At 37.7% G+C, this 21,684-nt stretch overlaps 1 protein-coding gene across 1 annotated transcript in view; it reads right to left on the bottom strand.

Moving 5' to 3' along the window:
- Positions 1–19,200, bottom strand: part of LOC127158691 (ribonuclease inhibitor-like) — a 25,920-nt gene extending 6,720 nt beyond the window's left edge. The window contains exons 1-2 of the mRNA XM_051101721.1: positions 19,122–19,200; positions 1,231–1,246 (exon numbers count right to left, since the gene is read on the bottom strand). Of these exons, the coding sequence (XP_050957678.1) occupies positions 1,231–1,246; positions 19,122–19,200 (95 nt within the window). The remainder of the gene's footprint in view (positions 1–1,230; positions 1,247–19,121) is intronic.
- Positions 19,201–21,684: the final 2,484 nt, after the last annotated feature.

Below are 21,684 nucleotides of genomic sequence, written 5' to 3'. Positions count from 1 at the left end.
TTTTCTATTTTTTGTTGATTATTTTATATCGATGAAACTAAGCATTTATTTCTCAGAATGACTAGTTCTATGTATGAAATTTTTTTAAAGTGTTTGGATGCTGCATTTTAATATTACGGTTATGTTTTTTCTGCTAATTTCAAAAAATCACCATAAATCAACCGTTCAAGATATCCCAAATCCGCTCGCAATTTAACATCTTCAGTATGTTGGCATCATGTTGACAAAGTTTGGTGTGAACTACTTGTTCCTGCTTGGAGGAGTATGAATTTGTTTATAGCCTGATTTTTCCAAAAATCCACATTCAAATCAAAATAGCAGACTTCCTGTTGGTCGCAGCTAATGGATGTAAATTAGAAAGTTGTCCGGCTTGATGAGAACAATATACATACCAAGTTTGGTGTCTGTAGCTTAAACTAACCCCCCCACTTTTGACAAAAGGTGGCGCTATAGAGCGCCTCCTCCACGCCCATTTATGAGCTTTTGCCAGTGTCTAACTATCATTAATACTGATGTGTGTCTTGAGTTTCATGAAAATCCAACCTTATTAAGTGCCCCAAAAACACAGGAAACAAATGTTAAAGTTTGACACGTTGCCATGGCAACAGTATTTAATGCATCAACAACCCCTTTACAGATTCTCATCGGCCTTGTTTTGACATTATTCTGATGAAGTTTGAAGCAAATCGGGTGAAAATAACCATGTGATATCAAAGCATTTTTAAAAGAGACACACTTCCTGTTGCCAGTTGGTGGCGCTATAACTTTGACTCCTAATAGTCACATCTATGTGATCGGCATCATACAAGGAAGAAACCTCTGAAGTTTCATCCGAATCAGACAATGTGTGCAGTAGTTATTAGCCATTTCCTGTTTCTTATTTCTCGCCATAATTTCAATGCCTCGCCACGGCCAGACCTTTCGAGATATCAAAAATCCCCTCACAATTTTTTATCCCCAATGTCTTGAGATCAGGTTGACCAAGTTTGGTCGCAATTGGGTAAAAAACCTAGGACTAGTATATCAAATTCCAGAGCATGCGTTTTTGACAAAACCCAAAATAACCAACTTCCTGTTGGGATTAGCTAATGACATAGAGGGTGTGAGTTGTTCAACTTGAAGAGTTTTATATGTGTACCGAGTTTCATATGTGTACGTGCAAGTATGTGTGCTATATAACCCTCCAAATTCCAGGGGGCGCTGTAGAGTCCCCTTGCCATGCCCATGTACCAGTCTCTGTCCGGCCCTAATGGCCACAGATTCCAAGGTGTGTGCCAATTTTCAAGAGTTTTTGAGCATGTTAAGGGCCCCAAAACCCCCCAAAACCTTGAACAAAAAAAAGTCGTAATAATAATAATAACAAAGAATCCAACGAAAAACAATAGGGCTCTCGCCCTTTCAGGGCTCAGGCCCTAATAAAAAATCCTAAGAAAAACAATAGGGCTCTCGCCCCTTTCAGGGCTCGGGCCCTAAATATGTTGTTTATTTAAATCTCAAGTTCAAAAATAGACCCACTATAGCTGAAATGGTTTTCTTAAATTTTATCTCTCCAAATGATAGGTGTCATGAGAAATGTGAAGATTAGCAGAAATAAGTTGCATGCAACCTCTTATTTACTTGAGGTAAATCAATCACGTTTATTTATACAGCGCTTTTTAACAAAACAGGTTGTGTCAAAGCAACTTTGCAGTTTTTAAATAAGACAATAGTGTGTCAATAATGCAAAAGTTCCATGTTGCAGCAAAGTCAGATTGCAGAGGACTCATTTAGGACATTTAGGATGTAGAGGTCATCTCTAGGTGCTGATCCATCATCTGGTGACCTTGGAATAAGAAAGAAACAGACTAATATTAGTGTAGATGCCATTCTTCTTACGATGCAATGAGTACATCAGGTGTTATGGAAAATTATTCCCCGTTCCGGTTGACCTAATTAATGCAGCCTAACCATTCTTTAATGGACTTGAATTATAGAAATGTGTTAATGTGTTGTGTTGGCCGGGTTAAAGAGATGGGTCTTTAATCTAGATTTAAACTGACAGAGTGTGTCTGCCTCTGAACAGTGTTGGGTAGATTGTTCCAGAGTGTGGGCGCTAAATAAGAAAATTATCTGCCGCCACAGTTGATTTTGATATTTTGGGTATTTTCAAAGTTTTGAGAACGCAGCGGACATGAGGGACTATAATGACAAGGCTGCTTGGTTTATATTTTTATGTATGTAATTGTAGGCCTATATTTTAAAATTTTATTGCATACATATTACTGCCATTATAATGACTACTAAAATAACAACGAAATTAATTACATTGAGTACTCCTGCCCTGAGAGCAGCGTGTAGTTCACTAAAATAACAACGAAATTAATACATTGAGTACTCCTGCCCTGAGAGCAGCGTGTAGTTCACTAAAATAACAACGAAATTAATTACATTGAGTACTCCTGCCCTGAGAGCAGCGTGTAGTTCACTAAAATAACAACGAAATTAATTACATTGAGTACTCCTGCCCTGAGAGCAGCGTGTAGTTCACTAAAATAACAACGAAATTAATTACATTGAGTACTCCTGCCCTGAGAGCAGAAAAATAACAACGAAATTAATTACATTGAGTACTCCTGCCCAGCACGTAGTTCACTAAAATAACAACGAAATTAATTACATTGAGTACTCCTGCCCTGAGAGCAGCGTGTAGTTCACTAAAATAACAACGAAATTAATTACATTGAGTACTCCTGCCCTGAGCAGCAGTAGTAGTTCACTAAAAACAAACGAAATTAATTACATTGAGTACTCCTGCCCTGAGAGCAGCGTGTAGTTCACTAAAAAATAACAATAAATTAACATTGAGTAAATGCCCTGAGAGCAGCGTGTAGTTACAACGAAATTAATTAGTACTCCTGCCCTGAGAGCAGCGTGTAGTTCACTAAAATAACAAGTACTCCTGAAAGCGTAACTAAAATAACAACGAAAGTACTCCTGCCCTGAGAGCAGCGTGTAGTTCACTAAAATAACAAAATAACAAATTAAATTACATTGAGTACCTGCCCTGAGAGCAGCGTAGTTCCTAAAATAACAACGAAATTAATTACATTGAGTAGCCTGCCCTGAGTTCACTAAAATAACAACGAAATTAATTACATTGAGTACTCCTGCCCTGAGAGCAGTACTCCTGCCCTGAGAGCAGCGTGTAGTTCACTAAAATAACAACGAAATTAATTACATTGAGTACTCCTGCCCTGAGAGCAGCGTAGTAAAAAAAATAACAACGAAATTAATTACATTGAGTACTCCTGCCCTGAGAGCAGCGTGTAGTTCACTAAAATAACAACGAAATTAATTACATTGAGTACTCCTGCCCTGAGAGCAGCAGTAGTTCACTAAAATAACAACGAAATTAATTACATTGAGTACTCCTGCCCTGAGAGCAGCGTGTAGTTCACTAAAATAACAACGAAATTAATTACATTGAGTACTCCTGCCCTGAGAGCAGCGTGTAGTTCACTAAAATAACAACGAAATTAATTACATTGAGTACTCCTGCCCTGAGAGCAGAGTAGTTCACTAAAATAACAACGAAATTAATTACATTGAGTACTCCTGCCCTGAGAGCAGCGTGTAGTTTACTAAAATAACAACCTTGCTCCTGCCCTGAGAGCAGCGTGTAGTTCACTTAAAATAACAACGAAATTAAATAACAACGAAATTACTCCTGCCCTGAGAGCAGCGTTAGTTCACTAAAATAACAACGAAATTAATTACATTGAGTACTCCTGCCCTGAGAGCAGCGTAGTTCACTAAAAATAACAACCATTGAGTACTCCTGCCCTGAGAGCAGCATTGAGTAGTTCACTTCACTAAAATAACAACGAAATTAATTACATTGAGTACTCCTGCCCTGAGAGCAGCGTGTAGTTCACTAAAATAACAACGAAATTAATTACATTGAGTACTCCTGCCCTGAGAGCAGCGTGTAGTTCACTAAAATAACAACGAAATTAATTACATTGAGTACTCCTGCCCTGAGAGCAGCGTGTAGTTCACTAAAATAACAACGAAATTAATTACATTGAGTACTCCTGCCCTGAGAGCAGCAGTGTAGTTCACTAAAATAACAACGAAATTAATTACATTGAGTACTCCTGCCCTGAGAGCAGCAGTTCACTAAAATAACAACGAAATTAATTACATTCACTGCCCTGAAAGCGTGTAACTAAAAATAACAAAATTAATTACATTGAGTACTCCTGCCCTGAGAGCAGCGTGTAGTTCACTAAAAATAACAACGAAATTAATTACATTGAGTACTTGAGTACTCCTGCCCTGAGAGCAGCGTGTAGTTCACTAAAATAACAACGAAATTAATTACATTGAGTACTCCTGCCCTGAGAGCAGCCCTGAGTGTAGTTCACTAAAATAACAACGAAATTAATTACATTGAGTACTCCTGCCCTGAGAGCAGCGTGTAGTTCACTAAAATAACAACGAAATTAATTACATTGAGTACTCCTGCCCTGAGAGCAGCAGCAGTAGTTCACTAAAATAACAACTTGAGTACTCCTGCCCTGAGAGCAGCGTGTAGTTCACTAAAATAACAACGAAATTAATTACAAGTACTCCTGCCCTGAGAGCAGCGTGTAGTTTAACAATGAAATTAATTACATTGAGTACTCCTGCCCTGAGAGCAGCGTGTAGTTCACTAAAATAACAACGAAATTAATTACATTGAGTACTCCTGCCCTGAGAGCAGCGTAGTTCACTAAAAATAACAACGAAATTAATTACATTCCTGCCCTGAGAGTACTTCCTGCCCTGAGAGAGTAGCCTGCCCTGAGAGCAGCGTAGTTCACTAAAAATAACAACGAAATTAATTACATTGAGTACTCCTGCCCTGAGAGCAGCACTAAAATGTTCACTAAAATAACAACGAAATTAATTACATTGAGTACTCCTGCCCTGTTCACTAAAATAACAGCGAAATTAATTACATTGTACTCACTAAAAAATAACAACGAAATTAATTACATTGAGTACTCCTGCCCTGAGAGCAGCAACGAAATTAATTACATTGAGTACTCCTGCCCTGACAGCGTAAAAATAACAACGAAATTAATTACATTGAGTACTCCTGCCCTGAGAGCAGCGTAGTTCACTAAAAATAACAATGAATTAATTACATTGAGTACTCCTGCCCTGAGAGCAGCGTGTAGTTCACTAAAATAACAACGAAATTAATTACATTGAGTACTCCTGCCCTGAGAGCAGCGTAACAACGAAATTAATTACATTGAGTTCCTGCCCTGAAAATAACTAAAATAACAACGAAATTAATTACATTGAGTACTCCTGCCCTGAGAGCAGCGTAGTTTCACTAAAATAACAACGAAATTAATTACATTGAGTACTCCTGCCCTGAGAGCAGCGTAGTTCACTAAAATAACAACGAAATTAATTACATTGAGTACTCCTGCCCTGAGAGCAGCAGTAGTTTCACTAAAAAACAACAAATTAATTACATTGAGTACTCCTGCCCTGAGAGCAGCCCTGTAGTTCACTAAAATAACAAAATAACAACGAAATTAATTACATTGAGTACTCCTGCCCTGAGAGCAGCGTAGTTCACTAAAATAACAACAAATTAATTACAGAGCAGCGTAGTTTCACTAAAAATAACAACGAAATTAATTACCCTCCTGCCCTGAGAGCAGCGTGTAGTTCACTAAAATAACAACGAAATTAATTACATTGAGTACTCCTGCCCTGAGAGCAGCGTGTAGTTCACTAAAATAACAACGAAATTAATTACATTGAGTACTCCTGCCCTGAGAGCAGCGTGTAGTTCACTAAAATAACAACGAAATTAATTACATTGAGTACTCCTGCCCTGAGAGCAGAGTAGTTCACTAAAATAACAACGAAATTAATTACATTGAGTACTCCTGGCCTGAGAGCAGCACGTAGTTCACTAAAATAACAACTAAAATAACAACGAAATTAATTACATTGAGTACTCCTGGCCTGAGAGCAGCACGTAGTTCACTAAAATAACAACGAAATTAATTACATTGAGTACTCCTGCCCTGAGAGCAGCACGTAGTTCACTAAAATAACAACGAAATTAATTACATTGAGTACTCCTGCCCTGAGAGCAGCGTGTAGTTCACTAAAATAACAACGAAATTAATTACATTGAGTACTCCTGCCCTGAGAGCAGTTCACTAAAATAACAACGAAATTAATTACTTGAGTTCCTGCCCTGAAAACTAAAATAACAACGAAATTAAGTACTCCTGCCCTGAGAGCAGTAGTTCACTAAAATAACAACGAAATTAATTACATTGAGTACTCCTGCCCTGAGAGCAGCGTGTAGTTCACTAAAATAACAACGAAATTAATTACATTGAGTACTCCTGCCCTGAGAGCAGCGTGTAGTTCACTAAAATAACAACGAAATTAATTACATTGAGTACTCCTGCCCTGAGAGCAGCGTGTAGTTCACTAAAATAACAACGAAATTAATTACATTGAGTACTCCTGCCCTGAGAGCAGCGTGTAGTTCACTAAAATAACAACGAAATTAATTACATTGAGTACTCCTGCCCTGAGAGCAGCGTGTAGTTTACTAAAAATAACATTAAATTACATTGAGTACTCCTGCCCTGAGAGCAGCGTAGTTTACTAAAAAAATAACAATGAAATTAATTACATTGTACTCCTGCCCTGAGAGCAGCGTGTAGTTCACTAAAATAACAACGAAATTAATTACATTGAGTACTAACGTGTAAAGCACACAAAATTAAAACAGCGATTGAAGTCTATACAGTGATCCTGCTCTGAGATCAGCTCAAGGGCAGGAGATGTACAGTTTTTATCGATTAAATGTTGTGACGATTTCGACGAGCTCTGTTGACATATACATCAACTCCACAAACAGCGGGACAGCATTGGAAAATCTTAGTAAATGTTTTTAGTGGAGTTTATCTCTGAACAGTAACAGAATATACCCTAAATTCACCTACCTTACAACAATCAATCAATCCCAAGTCGAAGTCTCCAAAGTATCTGTGCTAAGTCTGCGAACTTTTTCCTCCACATTTCAAAAAAGTGAGGCCCCGCCTGCTGTGATTAACGGTACAGCAGATTGGGTCAATCTGTTGAACCAATCATTTTCCTTTCTGCCCTCAGAACATTATAGATGAATTGGTGGAGAAACCAGAGGTTATTTGTATTCAGGAGACGTGGCTTAGACCAAACTTGGATTTTGTGATAAGGGGATATGTGGCTGTTCGTCGAGATAGAGATGAAGGGAGTGGGGGAGGGTGTGCTACATTTATTAAGCAGGGGCTTTCATATAGGATTCTGGGATTGGGAAAGGAGATGGAATACGTGGTGGTGGAAGTGTGGATAGGGCAGGACAGGACAGTGTAGTAATAATTAATTTTTACAATCCTTGTAGAAGATTGGAGTTAGATTCAATGGAAGAAGTTGAGGGGCAGGATAGACGAAAAGTAGTGTGGTGTGGGGACTTTAATGCCCACAGCCCACTTTGGGGTGGGAAGAAGTTGGACAGAAATGGCCAGGTGATAGAAGAGTTGTTAGATTTGAAAGGGTTGGTATGTCTTAATGATGGAAGAGGAACTAGGTTTGATGTGGTTTCAGGAAATGAGTCAGTCCTAGATCTTACTATTACTTCAAATGATATTGCAAGATTATGTGATTGGGAGATATGGAAGGATTCAATGGTGGGAAGTGATCATTTTCCTATATTATGTTCAATTCAAATGAGGAGGGAAAAACAGTTTGAAGAAGGAGGCGGGAGATGGGTATTTGGTAAGGCAAATTGGGCAAAATTCAATGAGTTATGTGAGGAAAGGTTAGAAGGGGAGATTAGAGAGATGGATATTGATAGAGAATACAGTAGTTTCCAGGAAGTTATAAAAGGGGTGGCAGATGAAACTATTCCTAAGAGTTCTGGGAAAAGAGGAAGGAAGTCTGTTCCTTGGTGGACAGAGGAATGTAAAAGGGTAATTAAAGATAGGAATAGGACCTTTAGGATATTGAGGCGGACTCATAATTATGAGCATCTGATTCAATATAAAAGAGCACAAGCATTAGTAAGAAAGACTATCCGACAGGCTAAGAGAAGCTATTGGCGCAATTTCTGCAGCTCAATGTGGGGGACGTATGGGGGATGATAAAAAGGATGGGTGGAGAAAGGAGGGAGAGGGAATACCCAGTATTGATGAATGGAGAGGAGAAAGCAGTGAAAGACAAGGAGAAGGCAGTGATGATTGCAAAAGCTTTTGTAGCAATACATTGCTCTGATAATTTAGAAGGGGAATGGAAGGAGGGAAGGGAAAAGACAGTAAGGGAATATCCTGGAGTATTGGAGAAAAGAGGAGAAGTGGATGATGCTATAAGTGCCCCATTCTCTATGGTAGAAATGAAGAGAGCGATTAATAGAGCAGGGATGACATCCCCAGGAGGAGATGATATGTGTTATATCATGTTGAAATTTATGGGTGAGAAGGCATTAGGAAGGCTGCTTAGGTTGTTTAATAGAGTGTGAGAGGAAGGGCAGCTTCCTAAGAGTTGGAAAGAAGCAGTTGTAGTTCCCATTAGGAAACCAGGAAAAGATCCAACAAAACCTGCTAATTATAGACCAATTGCATTAACATCCCATATAGGTAAAGTTATGGAACGTATGGTGACAGACAGACTGAATTATTTCTTGGAGAAGAGGGAGCTAATAGCTACATATCAAAGTGGATTCAGGAAGGGGAGAGGAACAATGGACCTGGAACTATGCCTGGAAAATGAGATAAGGAAATCTCAGGTAAATAGGAAATCAGTGGTGGCAGTTTTTCTGGACGTTGAGAAGGCATATGATATGATGTGGAGAGAGGGGTTGATGATTAAGTTACATCTGTTGGGAATAGTAGGAAGGGCCTTTAACTGGATAAAGGATTTCATGAGTGGGCGCTCCATTCAAGTGAAAATTGGAAAAGAACTATCTAATAGTTATATAGTAGAAAATGGGACCCCGCAGGGTAGTGTCATCAGTCCCTTGCTCTTTACTATCATGATAAATGATATATTTTCAGAAGTGGACATTGGAATTGGTAGATCGCTGTTTGCAGATGATGGGGCACTGTGGAAGAGGGGAAGGAACGTAAAATACACAGTAAGTAAGATCCAGGAAGCAATAAAACAGGTGCAACAATGGTCAATAAGATGGGGCTTTAGATTTTCAAAAGAAAAATCTCAAGTGGTTTGCTTTACTAGGAAAAGGGTGGGGGTAGAGATAAATCTTAAACTTTATGGTCATGTTTTGGAGAAGGTGGAGTCCTTTAAATTTTTGGGAACGGTTTTCGACTCTAGGTTAACATGGGGAGATCACATAAAGAAAGTTGTAGGAAAAGTTAAAAAGGTTTTAAATGTGATGAGATGTCTGACAGGAGTGGACTGGGGGGCGAGCAGGCAGTCGCTGAAGGAGATATATGTTGCATTGATTAAATCTGTGATAGATTATGGCTGTATAGCATATAGAGATGCGTCAAGAGCAATCCTGGACAAGCTAGAAGTAGTGCAAACCCAAGCACTTAGAATTTGTAATGGAGCTTTTCAGACATCTCCAGCAGTTGCATTACAAGTAGAGATGGGTGAGATGCCACTATGTTTAAGGAGGGAACAATTGACAGCCAACTATTGGGCTAACATGCAGGGGCATGATAGGTCCCACCCTACTAGGAACATAATGCAGAAATGCTGGGAACATGAAAGGAGTAAAAACCAAAGTTTTGGATGGAAATGTGAAGATATTGGGAAGGAGATGGGATTAGAGGGAATGGAATTTAGTCCAACAGTTCCGATGCCAGTCAGGCCTTTGTGGTATTTTGAGCAACCTACAGTAGATTTGACGATATTAAATAGACACTTAAAGGGGAGAGAGGAGATTAATCTATGTGAAGTGTTTTGTAATTATTTGAAGGAAGAATTTTTGGGGTATCTAGTTATTTACACGGATGGGTCAAAGAACCCTCAAAATGGACAAACTGGGGTTGCATTTGGAGTGCCAGAGTTGGAAATCAAGGTGCAAAAAAGGCTGTCTGATTATTTATCTATATTTACAGTAGAACTAACGGGTATATGGCTGGCCCTACAATGGGTAGAAGATTGTAGACCTAATAAGGTTGTAATTTGTTCAGACTCTAGTGCTGTTTTAAAAAGTTTCCAAACATTTAAATCACAGTCAAGACAAGACTTGGTATATGATGTACTTGAATGTTATACACGAATCTGCCAGTTGGGGGTGAAGGTAAAATTTACTTGGGTACCAGCACATGTTGGTGCTGTTAAAGGAATGTTAAAGGAAATGAAATGGTAGATAATTTGGCAAAGCAAGCTAGTAATAAGGAAGATGTTGAAATACAAATCACAATAAGTAAAGCAGAAGCTAAATCAATAATTTGGTTAAAAGCTATGGAACAATGGCAGGAAAACTGGGATGGAGGGAAGAAAGGGAGACATTTATAAAGTATTCAACAGAAGGTTGGAACAGAGAGGGTTACTGGAAGGAATCGAAGAGAAGAAATTATCATAACTAGGATAAGGATTGGACACTGTAGATTAAACAAGTACTTGCATATAATAGGCAAACATATATCTGGAAGATGTGAATTTTGTAAAAGTGATGAAACTGTGGAACATGTGGTGCTTGAGTGTTAAAAATATGAGAGAGAAAGGATAAAGTTGAAAGAAAACTTGACTTGTCTTCTTATTTTTCTGAATTTAATTTTTTTATATAAAAAAAAAAAAAAAAAAAAAAGGAAAGTATTATGGGGGTACAGACACTAACTCCTCCTAGACCGTTCAAGCTACATACTCCAAACTCGGGTCAGATCTTCATACTGTTCTGACTTAGTGTGCTATATCTTTTCAGACTGGTTTGAGTTACGGTTTTCTTAAAAATTAATATTAAAAATCATAAAAAGTCCCATAGACTTTCATTGACCAAAAGTCCATGTCTGTTTGAACTATGTTTAATGTAAACTGCTAGAAGCCATTGATACTCAATTAATCTTTAAGCTATCTATGTTCTTTTAACTAATAACTAATCTATCTATCTATCTTTCATCTATCTATCTATCTAACTATCTAATCTAAATTGCTAGAAGCCATCTACTCATCTATCTATCTATCTATCTAATCTATCTATCTATCTTCAAACCATATCTATCTATCTATCTATCTCTATCTAAACCATCTATCTATCTATCTATCTATCTATCTATCTATCTATCTATCTTCAAACCTTTATCTATCTATCTATCTATCTATCTATCTTCAAACTATTATCTATCTATCTATCTATCTATCTATCTATCTTCAAACCTTATCTATCTATCTATCTATCTATCTATCTATCTATCTAAACTTATCTATCTATCTATCTATCTATCTATCTATCTATCTATCTATCTATCTATCTATCTATCTATCTATCTATCTATCTATTATCTATCTATCTATCTATCTAAAACCTTCTATCTATCTATCTATCTATTCAAACCTTATCTATCTATCTATCTATCTATCTATCTATCTATCTATCTATCTATCTATCTATCTTCAAACCTTATCTATCTATCTATCTATCTATCTATCTATCTAACCTCTATCTATCTATCTATCTATCTTCATCTATCTATCTATCTATCTCTTCAAACTATCTATCTATCTATCTATCTATCTATCTTCAAACCATCTATCTATCTATCTATCTATCTATCTATCTATCTATCTATCTATCTATTAATGTATGCTAAAATCATGTTAGCGACTTGCTAGTCATGCTAAAATCATGCTAGCGACTTGCTAATCATGCTAAAATCATGCTAGCGACTTGCTAATCATGCTAAAATCATGCTAGCGACTTGCTAGTCATGCTAAAATCATGCTAGCGACTTGCTAATCATGCTAAAATCATGTTAACGACTTGCTAGTCATGCTAAAATCATGCTAGCGACTTGCTAGTCATGCTAAAGTCGTGCTAATGATTTGCTAGTCATCCTAAAATCATGCTAGCAACTTGCTAGTAATGCTAAAATCCTGCTAGCGACTTGCTAGTCATGTTAAAATCATGCTAATGATTTGCTAGTCATCCTAAAATCATGCTAGCAACTTGCTAGTAATCATGCTAAAATCATGCTAAAACTTGCTAAAATGCTAAAATCATGCTAATGATTTGCTAATCATCATGCTAAAATCATGCTAAAAATCATGCTAACTTGCTAATCATGCTAAAATCATGCTAGCGACTTCTAGTCATGCTAAAATCATGCTAGCGACTTGCTAATCATGCTAAAATCATGCTAATGATTTGCTAGTCATGCTAAAATCATGCTATGACTTGCTAGTCATGCTAAAATCATGCTAGCGCTACTTGCATCATGCTAAAATCATGCTAGCGACTTGCTAATCATGCTAAAATCATGCTAGCGACTTGCTAAAATCATGCTAAAATCATGCTAAAACTTGCTAAAATCATGCTAATGCTAACTTGCTAATCATGCTAAAATCATGCTAAAATCATGCTAACTTGCTAATCATGCTAAAATCATGCTAATCATTTGCTAGTCATCCTAAAATCATGCTAAGCGACTTGCTAGTCATGTTAAAATCATGCTAACGACTTGCTAGTCATGTTAAAATCATGCTAGCGACTTGCTTGCTATCATGCTAAAATCATGCTAGCGACTTGCTAATCATGCTAAAATCATGCTAGCTACTTGCTAAAATCATGCTAAAATCATGCTAAAATCATGCTAACTTGCTAATCATGCTAAAATCATGCTAACGACTTGCTGCTAAAATCATGCTAAAATCATGTAGCGACTTGCTAGTCATGCTAAAATCATCATGCTAGCAACTTGCTAATCATGCTAAAATCATGCTAGCGACTTGCTAATGCTAAAATCATGCTAGTTGCTAGTCATGCTAAAATCATGCTAGCGACTTGCTAATCATGCTAAAATCATGCTAGCGACTTGCTAGTCATGCTAAAATCATGCTAGCGACTTGCTAATCATGCTAAAATCATGCTAGCGACTTGCTAATCATGCTAAAATCATGCTAATCATGACTTGCTAATCATGCTAAAATCATGCTAGCGACTTGCTAGTCATGCTAAAATCATGCTAGCGACTTGCTAATCATGCTAAAATCATGCTAGCGACTTGCTAAATGCTAAAATCATGCTAGCTAGACTTGCTGCTAAAATCATGCTAGCGACTTGCTAATCATGCTAAAATCATGCTAGCGACTTGCTAGTCATGCTAAAATCATGCTAGCGACTTGCTAGTCATGCTAAAATCATGCTAGCGACTTTGCTAATCATGCTAAAATCGTGCTAATGATTTGCTTGCTCATCCTAAAATCATCACTAGCGACTTGCTAGTCATGCTAAAATCATGCTAGCGACTTGCTAGTCATGTTAAAATCATGCTAATGATTTGTTAGTCATCCTAAAATCATGCTAACTTGCTAGTCATGTTAAAATCATGCTAGCGACTTGCTAGTCATGCTAAAATCATGCTAGCGACTTGCTAAAATCATTAAAATCATGCTAAATCATGCTGCTAGTCATGCTAAAATCATGCTAGCGACTTGCTAATCATGCTAAAATCATGCTAAAACTTGCTAATCATGCTAAAATCATGCTATTGCTAAAATCATGCTAACGACTTGCTAAAATGCTAAAATCATGCTAAACTTGCTAATCATGCTAAAATCATGCTAGCGACTTGCTAATCATGCTAAAATCATGCTAAAAAATCATGCTAAAATCATGCTAGCGACTTGCTAGTCATGCTAAAATCATGCTAGCGACTTGCTAATCATGCTAAAATCATGCTAAAGCGACTTGCTAGTCATGCTAAAATCATGCTAACTTGCTAATCATGCTAAAATCATGTTAAAATCATGCTAATTGCTAAAAATCATGTTAAAATCATAAAATGCTAAAATCATGCTGCTAGTCATGCTAAAATCATGCTAGCGACTTGCTAATCATGTTAAAATCATGCTAGCAACTTGCTAGTCATGCTAAAATCATGCTAACGACTTGCTAAAATCTAAAATCATGCTAGCGACTTGCTAGTCATGCTAAAATCATGCTAGCGACTTGCTAATCATGCTAAAATCATGCTAGGGACTTGCTAGTCATGCTAAAATCATGCTAGCTACTTGCTAAAATCATGCTAAAATCATGCTAGCGACTTGCTAATGCTAAAATCATGCTAGCGACTTGCTAGTCATGCTAAAATCATGCTAGCGACTTGCTAGTCATGCTAAAATCATGCTAATGATTTGCTAGTCATGCTAAAAAATCATGCTAGCGACTTGCTAGTCATGCTAAAATCATGACTTGCTAATCATGCTAAATCGACTTGCTAGTCATGCTAAAATCATGCTAAAATCTTGCTAGTCATGCTAAAATCATGCTAGCGACTTGCTAATCATGCTAAAATCATGCTAGGGACTTGCTAGTAATGCTAAAATCATGCTAGTGACTTGCTAAAATCATGCTAGCGACTTGCTAGTCATGCTAGAATCATGTTGGCGACTTGCTAATCATGCTAAAACCATGTTAGCGACTTGCTTTCTATCATGCTAGCAACATGCTTTCTTTCTAATCTAATCTTTCTAACTAATCTTTCTTTCCTTTCTAACAAATCTTTCTTTTTTTTTTCGTTCTAACTAATCTTTCTTTTTTTTTTCTTTCTTTCTAACCAGTCTTTCTTCTTTCTTTCTAGCTAATCTTTCTTTTTTTTTTTTTCTTTCTTTCTAACTAATCTTTCTTTTCTTTCTTGCTTACTTTTCTTTCTAACTAATCTTTCTTTTTTTTTTTTTTTCTTTCTTTTTTTTCTTTTCTTTCTTTAATCTTTCTTTTTTTTTTTTTTTTACTTTTCTTTCTTTCTTTTTTCTTTCTTACTAATCTTTCTTTTTTTCTTTCTTTTTCTTTTCTAATCTTTCTTTTTTATCTTTCTTCTTTCTTTCTAACTAATGTTTCTTTCTTTCTAACTAATCTTTCTTTCTTTCTAACTAATCTTTCTTTCTTTTTTCTTTCTAACTAATTTTTCTTTTTTTCTTATTTATATCTATCTAGCCTATCTATCTTCAAACTTTATCAATCAAACTAAAACTATTTCAAACTGAAAACCTTTAAACTTTCTTTAAACTAAAAGCTTTTAAAACTACTTAAAACTTACTGGCTAGGCTTTCTCAAGCCAACTTAAAGTTTGCTAACAAACTTTTTATCCGGCCGGCTGACAGCGCTTGAAAATGCTTTGGTGGCACAGCGTTTTTCCAGCTGAGATGCTTTAGTTGCTATTATTTGGAATAGGCTGCAAAAAAAGCAGTAATCAGTAATATTTACTTAATTGTTGTTGGCAGTCATTGTACAAGTACGATGGTTGGTCGGTATTTTTCCCACCTGTCTTCTATTTACTAGTGGTTTAAATAGTGACAGTGACGACACAGCTACAAACAAAAAAAAACAAAAAAAAAAAAAACAACACATCCAAAAAAGAGCAAGGGCAAATTAACTTGTAATTATTATGGCAGTGCATTAAAATTTAGTGTCATCAGTTTGCCAAAAAGAACACACAACATTTTATGCACCATTTACACATGGTATATTTCTTTTGTACCAACTAACATTTTGAAAATACGAACATTTTCATGAATTGGAAAATTTATTAATGATTTATACACACAAAAAAATGTTCTGCTCGTGTTTCATGAATGAGGCCCATTGTGTGTACTTATACGACTATCATGAAAAACAAAGGATGTAAGTTTACTTTAAAAATTTCACATTTAAAAATCTAGTGTTTAATCGTGTCTGAATATTTATTCAAATGAAAACTTATGTAAGCAAGTATAACCTACAATCATTAATGGATCATAATTATTGCACAAATAGTATTTAGTACCAAACGATCTCCTTAAAATATTAAATAAATATTATTAAACTAAAATATAAAACATTTATTAAACTAAAAAATAGTTAAGCTGTATGGTCACCTTATAAGGAAGCAATAACTAAGGGTTAAATACAAGAAAATCATATTAACGTTGCTTCTCCATCACTCCATCACAGAATAAAATGATACTGTAAATGTCATCGACGTAATAATCAATGCATAATATGCTGTAATGTTTACCAAACATTGCTGCAAATACATATGTAGTGAAGCTGTCGTCATGTATTGTTAATGCTGCTTGAGATCAAAGTTTGTCACAACTCATTTTCATGGGTCTGGCATTAATTGAGGTGCAACATTTTATGATTTACACAATACTACAGTTTTTTTCAGCTACTTACACACAAAATATTCACTTGTCACACAATTTCTGAAACCTGACACTCAAACACCAGAACCACACACCAAATCTGCAAAACCATACACTAATTCTCTGCCTTTGACTCAGTTTTCAATTTCATAAAACACTTTTTGCAAAACACAAAACACAATTCGCTCTGTAACACACAAAAATCTAACAGGAAGAATCTTGATTTTCTTTTTCAAATACAACCAATCAAAATGTTACACTAATTCATCAGTGCCTCACACTAACTCCTCACTTGTGCAAACACTCATTGCTTTACTTAACACCAACCAATCATGGCTTTAGGATAGGCCTTGGAGAATTTCTAAATGTAATATATTGTAATATATACAAAAAGCTAGATTTATAGCATCATTACTCCAGTCTTCAGTGTCACATGATACCTCAGAAATCATTCTAATATGCTGTTCAGAAAACATCTATTATTATTATTATTATAAATATTTAAAAGTTGAGAACATTTTTTCAAGATTCTTTGATGAACCGAAAGATATTAAGATCAGCATTTATCTGAAATAAACAGCTTTTGTAACATTATACACTATACCATTCTAAAAACTTGGAGTCATTTTTTTTTTTTTTTGGGATAAGAAATTACAGATTTAAATTGATCAAAAGTGAGGATAAAGATTTGTAATGTTACAAAAGATTTCTATTTCAGATAAATGCTGTTCTTTTGAACTTTCTATTCATCAAAGAAACCTGAAAAAAAAATTCTACTCAGCTGTTTTCAACACAATACAGTTTTTTACGATTGCTTAGGCACGATTTTAAAAACAAAGCTCATTTTGTCAAAACCCTACACACAATTCACACATCTACACACACAAGTAGCAGAACATCTCAGATCTTTTGCAAAATGAAACACTTAATTCAAAACTGTACAATAATTTACCAAAAGCCCATTTTGGTACCATATGGCACACACATGGTTCATACAGTCGGATTATGTTTGAACCACTTACACACTGCTGTGCTCAATCTTAAACACTTGTAACATTTCTGCCTTTCTAATGATACAGTCTGGGTTTGATTTTTTTTTTTTTCTCTTTTTTGAGATATTGTTAAAGAACATGAATATATTGACCAAACACAACACACGAGACAAGTACTGCACCTTGATGAAAATATTTATTTATTTTCATGTACTCAAGTCAGTCAATACTGAACATTTGAACGAAACATTCCTAACAAAACATTTTTCCAGTTTCCATACGGTATTACTGAACATACCATTGTACAGTAAGCTTACAATAAATACTGTAACAAATTACATATCCAGTTCAGTACAGAATCAAAATAAAAAATAAAAACCTAAACATCTCTCCGCCTAGCTGGATCTGGCCACAGGGCCTCGTCAACATCACAGGCTATATTTTCATTTGCAAGGCAACGTGGAAAGAATCTTTTGGAGTGACGAATCCACCCTTGTATGGATGCTGCTTATTGAACTGTAAATTGTGGGTGTTGATGAAACCAGTTTTGGACCAGAGCAGAACGATGGAAAGCTACATTGTCCCAGACGTCAAATTAATGGCATCTGGTCCCTTTGGTTTGCTGCTGTGATAATATTGTGTAATCTGTCTAAAAATGTAAGAATGAGGTCAGTGTTGTAAGGACCCAAGTTGGCATGGTGGTGGAGGACCCCATTCTGTGTAATGGCAGCACAAAGGGTAATGTTACCCCCGCGTTGCCCTGATACATTGACAATACCCCTGTGGCCAATGATGTTTCATCCCCTTCTTCTCACTGTTGTCAGGTTAAATCCAGCATCATCAATGTATATAAACTCATGCAGGACTTCTTCCGCATCCATTTGCAAAACTCTCTGAAATACAGCAAAATATCACATTGCGTAATCAATATACTGTAGGTCTGCTATACAGTAAAATTACATGTACTGTAAAAAGGTTATGTGTGCAGTACACAATGCTACAGTCAGTGAACAAAACAGCACCACATATTCACGCCGCAGGGATTTCTTTCAAATGGCGCTTTATATAGTTGTTTCATCACAACTTGATGTTTTTTAAGGACACGTCCTATTGTTGACAGAGAGACTTGTTGGGCATTGTTGAAAATTTGGTGATCACTGACAATATGGGCTTGAATTTCTCAAAGTCTGATTGCATTATTGGCCAAAACGAGGTTTATGATCTCTCTCTCTTGCTCCTGTGAGAATATAGGGCCCCTCCCTCCTTGGTGTTCTCGACGTTCAATCCTATGTTGGCCAAACAAAATACATGTAGCTTACTGTAAAATGATACATGAATACATACCAAAACGGTTGATATAGTACATGCAGTAAGCTATGGATTTTCTGTTGACAGAAGATAAGTTTCTCACCTGTGCTCTTGACGAAATGTCCGAACTATTGATGCCACTGTGTACCTGCTTAGGTTAGGCTGTACTCTCAGTCCAGCCTCCCTCAGTGTTAGTCCGTGGTTTATTACATGGTCCACAATTGTAGCACGAATTTCGTTACACCCACGTAGGAAGAGACGTTCTCGCAACGTTCCCTAAAAGTTCTCTAAAGGTGACGAATGTCCCTAACCTTTACAGAACCACCACCAGTGGGGACGTTCTGAGGACGTTCTGGGAACGTTCTGGGAACGTAAAATTTCTAGCGGGGCACAGATTTGGTTGTCTTCTTCTTTGTGCATGTCCTACCCCTCCTCTAGGTCTTCCTCTCCCTCTTCCTCTTCCCCTACCTTGGCCTCTTCCTCCACCTTGTTCTCTCCGGATTCCCCCTCTCATCCGTACTCTTCCTCTTCTTCTGACACCGTCCATTTTTGTTGAAGACAGGTGAACTTGCCTGTTGCCTTTTTATAGTGCTTAAACCTGATTGGTGTGTCTACAATTAAGCACCAGTGTGTTTGCACACCTGGTGGCTGTGGTTAACCAATTGGTTGGGCGATTATTCACTGACATGTATGCAATCATCTTGACCTATTGTTTAAGATGGTAGCGCATCCTGAAGGCCATTTTGAGGCTATCAGGATGCGCTACCCTTCTATTAGAGCAGCTGTATTCAAAGACCCAAAGCTAAAGCAGCTCCTTTGCCTGCAGTAGCCAGAGTCTGCTTTTTCAGTAAAGAAAAGCATGCCCCTGCCTGGTCTGTACTTGGATGGGAGACCGGTTAGAGAAGGCCTAGTGTGCTGCTGGTGCTTGTTTTATGCCGATCTGCAGGGGGCTCTCATCCCCTACATGTACGGATGTAAAATTCCTAGTATAGGCATGCAGACTTTAGACTGTAAAAAGAAACAACCTTTTGATCAAGCCATCAAACAGTCCTTGTAAGAAGGAGCGTCCTTCAGGTGAGGAAATAAACTGGCTTCCTGACAAACTCTTGTCCTTAATCCCCACCTCAATATTCAACTTGGCCTAGTGTTAAGGATGGTAGCGCATCCTGATGACGGGTATTGAGCTTGTCAGCATGCGCTACCCCTCTTTTGGAACAGCTTTATTAAGTTACCAATAGCAAGTGTGTCTTTTGAATGCAGTAGCCAGAGTCTGGCTCATCACTAAAAGGAGACCAGAGCCTGGTCTGTACTTGGTGGCTGACCAATGTGAGAAAACCTAGCATGCTGCTGGGGCCAGTTATTTTTGGCCGACCAGCAGGGGGCGCTCATTCACTGACATGTATGCAAGCATCTTGACCTATTGTTTAAGATGGTAGCGCATCCTGACGGCCATATTGAGGCATCAGGATGCGCTACCCCTCTATTAGAGGAGCTGTTTTCAAGGGCCTAAAGCACAAGCGTGTCATTTGCATGTTGTAGCTGTGGTCTGGTCTGGTTTCTCTGTAAAGCTAAGCAGGCAACTACCTGGTCTGTCCTTGGATGGGAGACCAATCGGAAAAGGCTTAGTGTGCTGCTGGTGCTGGTTTTATGCCGATCAACATGGGGCGCTCATCCCCTGACATGTATCATTACAAAAATCCTAGTATAAGCATGCAGAGTTTAGACTGTAAAAAGAAACCTTTTGATCAAGCCATCAAACAGTCCTTGTACAAAGGAGCGTCCTTCAGGTGAGGAAATAAACTGGCTTCCTGACGAACTGTTGTCCATAATCCCCACCTTAATATTCAACTTGGCCTAGTGGTAAGGATGGTAGCGCATCCTGACTGGGGCGAATTATTTCTTGGCTGACCAGTAGGGGGCGATTATTCACTGACATGTATGCAATCATCTTGACCTATTGTTTAAGATGGTAGCGCATCCTGAAGGCCATTTTGAGGCTATCAGGATGCGCTACCCTTCTATTAGAGCAGCTGTATTCAAAGACCCAAAGCTAAAGCAGCTCCTTTGCCTGCAGTAGCCAGAGTCTGCTTTTTCAGTAAAGAAAAGCATGTCCCTGCCTGGTCTGTACTTGGATGGGAGACCGGTTAGAGAAGGCCTAGTGTGCTGCTGGTGCTTGTTTTATGCCGATCTGCAGGGGGCTCTCATCCCCTGACATGTACGGGTGTAAAATTCCTAGTATAGGCATGCAGAGACTTTAGACTGTAAAAAGAAACAACCTTTTGATCAAAAATTCCTAGTATAGGAATGCAGACTTTAGACTGTAAAAAACAACAACCTTTTGATCAAGCCATCAAACAGTCCTTGTAAGAAGGAGCGTCAGGTGAGGTGAAATAAACTGGGCTTCCTGACAAACTCTTGTCCTTAATCCCCACCTCAATATTCAACTTGGCCTAGTGTTAAGGATGGTAGCGCATCCTGATGACGGGTATTGAGCTTGTCAGCATGCGCCCCTACCCTCTTTTGAACAGCTTTATTAAGTTACCAATAGCAAGTGTGTCTTTTGAATGCAGTAGCCAGAGTCTGGCTCATCACTAAAAGGAGACAGAGCCTGGTCTGTACTTGGTGGATGACCAATGTGAGAAAACCTAGCATGCTGCTGGGGCCAGTTATTTTTGGCCCGACCAGCAGGGGGCGCTCATTCACTGACATGTATGCAAGCATCTTGACCTATTGTTTAAGATGGTAGCGCATCCTGACGGCCATATTGAGGCTATCAGGATGCGCTACCCCTCTATTAGAGGAGCTGTTTTCAAGGGCCTAAAGCACAAGCGTGTCATTTGCATGTTGTAGCTGTGGTCTGTGTTTTTCTCTGTAAAGCTAAGCAGGCAACTACCTGGTCTGTCCTTGGATGGGAGACCAATCGGAAAAGGAATAGTCTTCTGCTGGTGCTGTTTTTATGCCGATCAACATGGGGCGCTCATCCCCTGACATGTATCATTACAAAAATCCTAGTATAAGCATGCAGAGTTTA

The sequence above is a fragment of the Labeo rohita genome, unplaced genomic scaffold, assembly GCF_022985175.1.
Source record: "Labeo rohita strain BAU-BD-2019 unplaced genomic scaffold, IGBB_LRoh.1.0 scaffold_165, whole genome shotgun sequence".
Lineage (NCBI taxonomy): Eukaryota > Metazoa > Chordata > Actinopteri > Cypriniformes > Cyprinidae > Labeo > Labeo rohita.
The sequence above is the reverse complement of the archived record's forward strand: the minus strand, read 5'-3'. Positions and strand labels throughout refer to the sequence as shown.